Source organism: Alligator sinensis, unplaced genomic scaffold, assembly GCF_000455745.1.
Source record: "Alligator sinensis unplaced genomic scaffold, ASM45574v1 scaffold28_1, whole genome shotgun sequence".
Lineage (NCBI taxonomy): Eukaryota > Metazoa > Chordata > Crocodylia > Alligatoridae > Alligator > Alligator sinensis.
Genome location: NW_005842133.1, coordinates 1,901,670 through 1,911,317, shown reverse-complemented (window position 1 = coordinate 1,911,317; position 9,648 = coordinate 1,901,670). Strand labels below are relative to the sequence as shown.

The window sequence follows — 9,648 nt, the reverse complement described above, 5'->3', positions numbered from 1 at the left end:
TTGCCTGGGGTGTGGGGGGGGCAGTGAGCCAGCCAATGAGGTCAGTGAGCCAGCCCTCACTGCTCCGGCTAGGGATTAGCGGGGCGGGGCCAGTCCTGCTCTCTCAGGCAGACAGTACAGCCCAGGACTGCAAAGCATGTTGGGATGCTGGGGGACTCTGATTTAACTTGAATCAGGAAGGGGTCAGGGGCAGAAGTTTCATAAATTGGTTTGACCTAAATCAATTAAGTCTAATACTACATTCAACCAGGTTTATCTTAAACCAGTTTCAGCCATTTTGAAACTGGTTTATATACACTGAACTTCTGTTCTTTTACAGGTTTAAACCAGTTTCTGATCACTTAAACTGGTTTGTGTGTAATTTCTGTCCCTAGTAAGGGGATACAGGCTGAAGCTTGAATGCTGCTGACTTAAACTAGTGAAAGACTGAGGATGAAATTGGAGAGTAGAGCACAAGCTGGGACAGCTCCTCAGCTGCTTTTCAAACCGTTCTATCTAGCTCAGGTGATTTGCAATGTGGCTAGTCTTGTTTGAGCTAGCTGAAGTGGAGTAAATCAAGATAATTGGTACACTGAATATGAGGCTTAATTCTGATTGAACTTTCTTTGAATTCAACTGAAAATGAACCTACAAACAGCCCAAAATCACTGATCAAATAATACTGAGCTGCTCATACTGTTCAGCAATGGGACAAGTGTCACCCTTATTTATTAAGCATTTGTTGGCAAGTAGGAAGAGACACAACCATAGAGGGAGGAATGGTACACAGCAGAAGCACATGATTGGCACTAAGGAAGTATCAAATTTTAAAATCACTGCTGCGACCTCCTTTTCTGGCTTAGCAAAAGTAAAAAAAAATATTTAAAAAAAGAGACCTCTAAAATTAAAAAAAAATAAAAATGGCACTGTGCATTTTTTATTTCTTTATATACTGGAAAATGGGTAACAAGAAGGCTAAATCTGCCCTGCTCTGTTTCTGCTGGAGGACAATGGGAGGACTCTCAAACTTCATTTCAATTCTGAATTTTAAACAAAGGCTTATCTTCCATTAAACTGGTAAACAGTTTAAAATCACTCTCAGTTGCTCAGTTTTCAACCTCTTGATTCTTGTGATATCTACATTTATTAGTTCTCTGATCACTGAAGAATCTTCTGAGGGAAAAAGGCCCATCAGGGTACACTAACCAGGAACCTGAACATTGCTATACAACAAATGGGAAAAATTGTGATTCAGGCTTTTCAGCCTTTGTATCATTGGGACATAAGAGATACAAACATCCCTATTCGTTGAGCTACTTCAATTTCTACAAGTGAGTCTCCCCCGTCTGGAACCTGATAGCACCTTCCTTCAGGAAGGTTATAAGAATTAATGTTTGGGAAACATTAATTCTGAGCATGGAACATAGAAGGGATCATAAGTGATAAGTATTCCTACAGCTTTCCTATTAACTACCTTATCTCTCTGTCCTTTGCAAAAAGCCCTAATAGTTCTGCAAAATTTCACTTAATCTGTTCATTATATAAATGAATGATTCTTTAACACATTTTACAAAGATTTTAACTTTTAACTTTTAAAAGAGGGAGATATAAATAGCCTCTTAGATTAAAATCCTTAATAGCTAAGAAGAGGATAGGCTAGCAGGTGGCTATTAATCACCTTTCAATATTCCCAACTGGGCCTGGCAGGGCCAAGCTGCCCAGATACAATTCACAACAAGCTAAGGGCTGCTCTCAGAATTACCCCAGTTGAAGCAGTCCCAGACAAAATGCTCCACCAAACAGGAAGGAGTACTGAACTCCACAGATGTATCCTGCCATGCCTACATACTTGTCATTTCCCCTGTCACATGCCACTGAAGGAAAACAGGTAGCAACCCACAATTTTTATATCAAACCATAATTCTTCTGTGCTGGGGGAAAATCTTCAGTTGCCTTGCTGAGATCACGGTAAGTGCCATTTGTACTGTGAAATTAAGCCAAAGATTTGGCCTCTCGTTTCATTGTTCATTTATTTTTGCCAGACCCAAGACATGCTTCTTGAATCTGAAACAGTCCAATCATTTAAATGATTTCATTATTTTAGAAGCATATTAAGAAGTAAATTCAATGATCAGGCATTTTTAACCCACAATTTGGAAATTAATGTACCATTTCACCACTGAGACATGCTGATTCTAATTTTCAGTGAAATCAGCCCTAAAATAATCAAGAGCTCCTTGGGGTTTTCAGTATTCTTGAGCTATACATTTTGCAATGGTGCTCAACTGGATATTCGAAGTCCCTTCATATATTGTGCCTGAAACAAATCAAAGGACATAAAACTCAAGTTAGCAAATTAACAGTGGTTTAAGACCTTGCTTTAACGACCCAATTAGAGCTCTATAATTGTAAAGCAAAAGACTTAGTATACAGTAACCAGAATCTGAGCTAATACTGTATTTTCTTGTGTACAACACAGCCCTGAATAATATATGCACTTTGTTTTTGAGAGCTAAAATGAAGAAAGAGAGATTCTCCTTTGAAAATACTGGTAAGGAACAGTTAGTAACTGAGTAGTAGCTTTTGCAGCATGCTGGAGAAAAAAGAAAATGTCTGCAGCCAGTGTTACACCCCCACACCTGCCGAGGCAGAAACTACTATTACCATATTTCCTCACTTATAATGTACACTGCAATTTCCAGCAGCTAAATTTGGGGGGCGGGGGTGCATTTGTATGTACAAAAATGTGTCATTCACATAAACTATTAAAATATTTCGCTGTTGATTACAACCATGAAGCATCTAGCTATTATTGAGGGTAAGGCATTTTCCTGAATTTCAAATCCCATGTTTCAAATACAAATATAAAATATTTACAATGAACATCAGCAATTAAAATTTAAAACCAAAGAGCAAAATTGAAAGCAATGACCAAATAAAAAATCTTCTTAGACTTCCAAAAGGAGAAGTTATATTGAAAATGCAAACTTAGGTCATATCTAGACTACACCCAGCAGCAGTACCCCCAAATGCTTAGAACTGCGCTGCAAATTCTCTCTCCTGAAGTATGGGGAATATAACTACATCTGTATAGCACTGTGGGAGGGCTAATTAGTATGGGGTAGGTTAACTAGCACTATCACTCAGCAGTGCTAATTAGTGCAGCATGGAGGCAGCTACACTTCATTTTAGTGCAGCAGGGAGCCCATGGGTAGCAGTACAGTGTGAGGGAGGGTGCACTGATGGTGGGTATGGTAGGCTTGCAATTTGAACATGGCCTTAGCCTCCTAACGTGCCAACTTCACCCAATTGCAAAAATGGTACCTTTGATTTTTTTGAATCTTAATAATGTTCTCATTAAACAAGGTGAAGTGTTTATCCATATTTACACTGAATTAAATAGGATGGACTGACTTACTTCATACTTGTATGACCCTTATCACCATCAGACCTGAGTAACTATATTAAGCTAAAAGGAAAACATCTTTATCAAGTTGCTATCATCTCATTCAAACCTAAATCTATAAACAAAACCAATCTTAAATTCTGTTTTATGCATTCAGGAAGAAATTTCTACTTACCAATCTTGCAGTCTCGGTAATACTTTTCAACTGGGTAATCTTTTGTGAATCCTGCTCCACCCATCCATTCAATACATTTACTAGTTGTCAATGTTGCAACCTATACAAAATGAATTTCACAATTACCATTTTATAATACACTTTTGCCAAGACATGAGTAAATTTCAGCTTTGTATCCGTTTTCAGAAATAAAGCAATAATGAGAACAACTGGAGGGAAAAGGAAAGATTAGTATTTCTGACATGTAACCCATATACATTATGGAAGTGTTACTTATAAGAATGTTATTTGTGCTCAAACATAAAGATCATTTTCATTTCTCTCTCTCCATAACATCAAGAAGTCACAGTTATTTTCAATAGCTGTACTTTCCTATTACCTCTCAGGTAAGAGACTTCCAGTATAGTCAAAACAGCAATTAACGTGAAAAGGAAGTGATTCTGCATTTGCCTGCAGGCATTTTTAGATCTTATTTTGGCATTCTTGTTCTGACTGGGAGAACTGCAAGAGATGCCTTTATGATCTCAAATTAAATTCCCCCATCTCATATCGCCACAGTGATTAATAAACCTGTGGTAATGGTATTTTCCTTCTCTGTATGTGAATATCGGTATAACCAACTTGACCAGGAATAGGCAACCTTTTCCAAATGTGGGCCAAAACAACTAACCCTGGGTCAGAAATGGGTGTGTGAATAGGTGCAAAGACCCAGCTGCAGCCAGCGGTTGCTGCTGCAGCAGTATGGAGTGAATACCAATAGTCAAAGCCCACTGCCTCCAAAGCCCCACATCTGCAGGCTGGATCCCATGTATCCATGGGCAATAGACTGCCAACCCTTGAACTTGACCATAACAATGCACTTGTTTTTTAAGTGCTGCTGTTTGGGTTTTTGATATCTTATTTAGGGAGTTTATGTTGCTTTTTCATTCAGTTGTTCTCTTCCTTGTCACTTTGAAAACTGCAAGCTAGAAACAAGGAGAACACATTCACAGATTTTAAAAGTAAGTAATTTAAAAAAGAAATGCATTCAGTAATCAATCAATGTTTAAAACAAAGTGAAGAACACTTCCTCAATTAAAAAAAATAAAGAGTTACCTCTGCAGCATAGTATTTGGCCATGCTTGCCTCTTTTATGAATGGCTTTCCAGTTTCTGCAAGTCGGGTGGCATTGTAAGTCAGCAACCTGGCAGCTTCCAGTTGAGTGGCCACTTGAGCTATTTGATGTTGCATTCCCTGTAATAACCAGTCTCCCAAATTACATGGAACTTATCAAAGAAACATTCAACATATTATTCCTAGATAACTCAAGTTTAAAACCAATATCAGCTTCTGGCAAAAAATTACTTATTTTGCTTTTCAAAAGACTCAAATCTACATTCTCCAGCTGAAGATGGCTTAAGTTATTTGGTGCTCACTGGAGTTCTCTTTTCCTAGATCAGGCTGAAGAAAGCTCATGTACTGATACCGCATACATTAGATCAGGTGAGGAATGTGAGGAATTGTGCTGCATAGTGTGATCTGTGCCTTTGAAAGGTAAATTGCCATGTTTTGTTTTTTCCTTGTTTTCATTTCCTTCTCTCTGATTACCTGTAGCAACAGTGGGCCATGCTTTACTTAGTTGTTCTCATGTGTATGTGCTCTATCAAGCTTCAAATGATTAAAAAATGTTTGAAATATAAAATAGACCTATTACTCATCCAGACACTGTCTGGTAGGAAGATGACAGGAATTGTTCGTTTACTTTGGGAGGGTTGTGTTTACATCTCAGAGAGGAAAGGTATCTCTCTCCTCTCTTCTTCTCTGACAGGTTAAATGCAGTAAAATGTGATGCCAGTGTACTGAGTAGCAGTAGCTATACTATCTCTTTTAGCATGGAGAGCTTTGTAAGTGGCAGAAGGAGAATGGTGTTTATGGAAGGATGAGAGAACAAGAGAACACAAGGAAATGTGATGGGCATAGAGAAGAACAGGGAAAGCAAGGGGTGGGGAAAGAAAAACGTCTACATCCATAAGCCAGTCTAAGACATTAAAATTTAAGGCAGGATAAAAGCCCATCCTCAATATCCCACCCAAGTATAAATCTCTTCTGGCAGCCTATTGAAGAATGCAGTCTGCAGGGAAGAAGCCACACTTTCACAATCGTCTTAAAATTAGTCAGAACTGAGCTACTACCCTGTGGAGCAGATTCTCACTTCTGGTCATAACTTAAAAAAAGAGAAAGAAAGTAACTTAACAAAAGCGTTAAGGTCAAAAGTATGATTTATCAGTCCAATTATATATTACCATTATATTGTGCTTTCTTTAAAAAAAAGAAAACCCCCTTATTTTTTTTGAAAGACTCCAAAACTAAGTTGTTTGGCAATGAACATTTAAAGGATCCAGCTTACTGCCCAATACCCTGAAAACTTTCTAAACACATTATTACTCACCCAACGTTAACACTATTGTGCTCCCTAAAATTTGCAAAAATATGTAAAGGTCAAAATAACACAATTACAAGGCAATTATAAAATTCATTTCCTTTCAAGGGACCCATTTCTACTAATTTCCTAGCAATCTCTGGGTGCTTCCTAAATTTTTTATAAAGTATCTGTAGTACTAATGTTCCTTCCCTTCAGAGACCTACTTTCCTTTGAACAGGAAAATCACTATAGTAATTTCAATTATACATCTTCCTTATTAACCTATACATCATTTTTGCAACAAATTAGATAATCTTGTTTCATTTTAAGATACAGATTTCAAGAGAACTAAGTGTCTTTGTATAAAGCACAGACTATCATCATTAAACTTCCTTGAGCTTCTCCTTATCTTTTTTAGTATTTTCAGTGTCTAGAGAGAAAATATCTTTCCTACCTAGGGGATAATATGGCCTAAAGATGTAAACAAATTTACAGCAAGGACAAAAAAAAGATACTAGTTCTAGTGTATTCTTTTAAAGGTAGTGCACATACTTTATTCTTTTTATTGTAAACAATAGTATCAGATTAAACTAAAGTGTTGCTTGGCATACAAAATATCTGTAAAAACAGATATATCATTAGATCTGTATATCTTACATACCAAACGAAGAATCTCCTGAAATTCTTCTGAATCTGCAATTTATAGACTTTGAGGAGAAGTCTTATACAGCCAGAAAGCACTACAGTTATGTAATTATATTATTTATTGCTGACATCCTCTATTGGGATAATTACTACTTGGTTATTAAAATAGATCACTTTTAATACATACAATAATATGTACCTGGAAATCAAATATGCTTTTCCCAAACTGGACTCTTTCCTTTGTATATGGAAGAGTTTGGTCAAAACATCCCTGTGCCAACCCCAACATCTGCGAATAAACAGAAAAACAAAGATTATATTGAGTAAATAATTTGTATATTTAATGTACCCAGTGGAGGGAATCATTACAGTAATTCTTTTTCTGGACAGATGGTGTGCTTTTAAAAAAATTTTGGCATTCAAGGAGAGGAGCTTTGTTTTCTTTGGAAAAAAAGAAATATGCTGTGTGCAGCACAAGGAACAATGAAACTAAAGATGATGGAAACACAAAATACAATGACATATCAGCCCAGAATTTTGCGAGCCTAAGCTTTACTACAATTAGAATTCCTGTCTAGGTGAATAATGATAAAAAGTCTTCTTAAGGAATTAGCCTATTATATAACCATCTGCATGTACAATGAAACCCTGTAAATCAAGGCGTGGTATCAGTAAAAATGTAGTGAATTTTGGCAAAATTCAGGGGTCTTCTCTGATCTCAGAACACAATCACTTGAAACAGTAAAATTACCGTATGTTAGGCAGTAAATAAATATACATACTACTCCAAGAAACTGCAAATTATAATCAACAAGGTTAGTTACAAGTAACATGCAGGTCATCCACTGAACTAGTACAGCTCATGCAGAAGTAGTTCAAGTTTCCCTGCAATTTTCTGGAGAGGCAACATTTACAGGACTCTGAGCCTTTTCAGTTTTGGGTGCTCTACATAAGGCAAAAAAAGGAGCCAGTTGCACTATAAATGCTTCAGCTCATTTCATACAGACTAGCAAACAGAATGCAAACTTTGAATTATCTAGGTGAACTGGGCTAAAATCAGTGACTAGGATCATGGCAGATGTTAATATAATTTTATGACTGAGATCTTTTATGCCTGATCCCCAAATCTGTGCATCCTGCAATGCCAGACATGCATGGTAGGATGCATGATTTCTAGGACTGGGGACCAAATTCCTCCCATCCCGATCATGGGACTGCCAGCGTAGGAACCCTGCCATTGGAACATGGTCCCTGAGGCAGGCTCCAATCTGCCAGGAATATGAAAGGCAAGCTGTGTAGCCCAGCACTGGAAACCAGTTCCCCCAAGCCAGACTCTGCATCTGCTTTTCTTAAGGTCCTGGGGCAGCACGAGCCCAACACTGGGGAGATGCTCACCCATTTGGATTTTCTGGGCCCAAAACTATTGAAACCACTGCAACACCACTGCACTTTGAATATGTTAGCTCCCCACAGGCAGGCATATTCAAAGGGTGCACATGCAGCTAGACAGTACACACTACACCTAGAAACCTACATGCCACATGTTCAAAGTTAAGAGTGATATAAAGCAGCCACAAAGATGTTCCACATTTAATGGAATATTTATGGATGGTTTGGCATTTCATTGCATCTTAAATATCTTGCATGTGTGGCATGTTGCCATTTATTGTATGATTAACACATTAATCACATGATAAAGTGTGATTAACCAGGGGCCTAGAAATGAAAGGTTTCTTGCTATGCCAGTTTCTTGAGCCTTTGAGGCCCTGAACATGCTGTCTCAAATATCTAACATGTTAAGTGAAACCATTTAAACTCTTATCTCTACCTAATGACTCAGGACTGAATGCCAGAGGGATAGTGCAAAGCTTTTCTTCAGTATCAGATCATAATCTTTCATTAATGTTAAGTTATAAGCAGCATCAAGAGCAGAATCTAACTGGTAAAGGTGGCATTTTGAACTTCAGTTCAAACTGTTGGTTAGTTTGGTGGGAAAATAAAACACAGACATCTATGAAGAACCACTTTTGTATCTGTCCCAGCTTCTCATGGGGTGGGCTAGGTCTGAAAAAAATATAAAAACCCAGGAAGCATGTTTCATTACAAAAATTAGCTTGAAGAAAAGATCCACAAGGAATTAGTGACCTTTCAAAGGTCCACTTCTAAAAAGAGAGAGTATCATGCAGTGGATAAGTGAGGGATTAGGAACCTAGTTGCTTTCATTCTTATCTAGCTGCCCTTTCTGCATGCTGTGCTGACTGCTGCTTCTAACAGGAGCAAAGATGGAAAGTGTGCAAAAGAAACACACAACCAAAAAAATGCCTAAAACCTCCCACACCAGATTAAAAGGGAGTCTGTCGCAGGGCACCTCAGTGCTCTGCTCCTAGAGAGTGGAAACTGCCAGCTGGCAGGACATAACAAGCACAGCTGGGGGTTGCCAGGGGCAACCAGGAAGTCAGCTGACTGGAAGGGGCAGGGCCTGGCCCTCATAAGGCCCAGGGGCCGAGGCCAGGCTAGCAGTTCCCTGCCAGCAGCTAGAGGGGCAGGAGCTCCTGGAGCTAGGATGTGAGGAGAAGCCTTACAGCAAGTACAGCTCATGATAGCTCTGGAGGCTTGAGCAATGATGCTAAGTTATAGCCAGGAGACTTCGGTCGTTATAACCAGAGGGAGTATGTTTGAGTTATAGCCAGGAGGCTCGAGTTTGTGTTGTTATGTATTACACCGGTGGCTAGGGTGAGGCTATAAGGGGTTGGAGGAGGCCTCAGGGGGAACCCCCAGCGACGTGGGGACCCCGGCGCCAGGGAGGGCGCAGCGTACTCATTGGGGACTCACAACGAAGTGTGAGGACCCCGGCGCCAGTGAGGGCGCAGCATACTCAGGAGGGGCCCACAGTGGTGTGGGGACCCCGACGCCAGTGAGGGCGCAGCATACTCAGGAGGGGCCCACAGTGGTGTGGGGACCCCGACGCCAGTGAGGGCGCAGCATACTCAGGAGGGGCCCACAGTGGTGTGGGGACCCCGACGCCAGTGAGGGCGCAGCATA

At 39.4% G+C, this 9,648-nt stretch overlaps 1 protein-coding gene across 8 annotated transcripts in view; it reads right to left on the bottom strand.

The window, feature by feature from the left end:
• Positions 1 to 251: 251 nt before the first annotated feature.
• ACADSB (acyl-CoA dehydrogenase short/branched chain) overlaps positions 252 to 9,648 on the bottom strand; it is a 46,577-nt gene continuing 37,180 nt past the window's right edge. For 7 of the 8 annotated variants that reach the window (XM_025205893.1, XM_025205898.1, XM_025205894.1 and 4 more), the window contains 4 exons: positions 6,806 to 6,895; positions 4,656 to 4,793; positions 3,561 to 3,660; positions 252 to 2,296 (listed from right to left, as the gene is read on the bottom strand). In XM_025205893.1, the coding sequence (XP_025061678.1) occupies positions 2,226 to 2,296; positions 3,561 to 3,660; positions 4,656 to 4,793; positions 6,806 to 6,895 (399 nt within the window). In that variant the 3' untranslated portion in view covers positions 252 to 2,225. The remainder of the gene's footprint in view (positions 2,297 to 3,560; positions 3,661 to 4,655; positions 4,794 to 6,805; positions 6,896 to 9,648) is intronic. The other variant, XR_003094400.1, reaches the window with a different exon arrangement.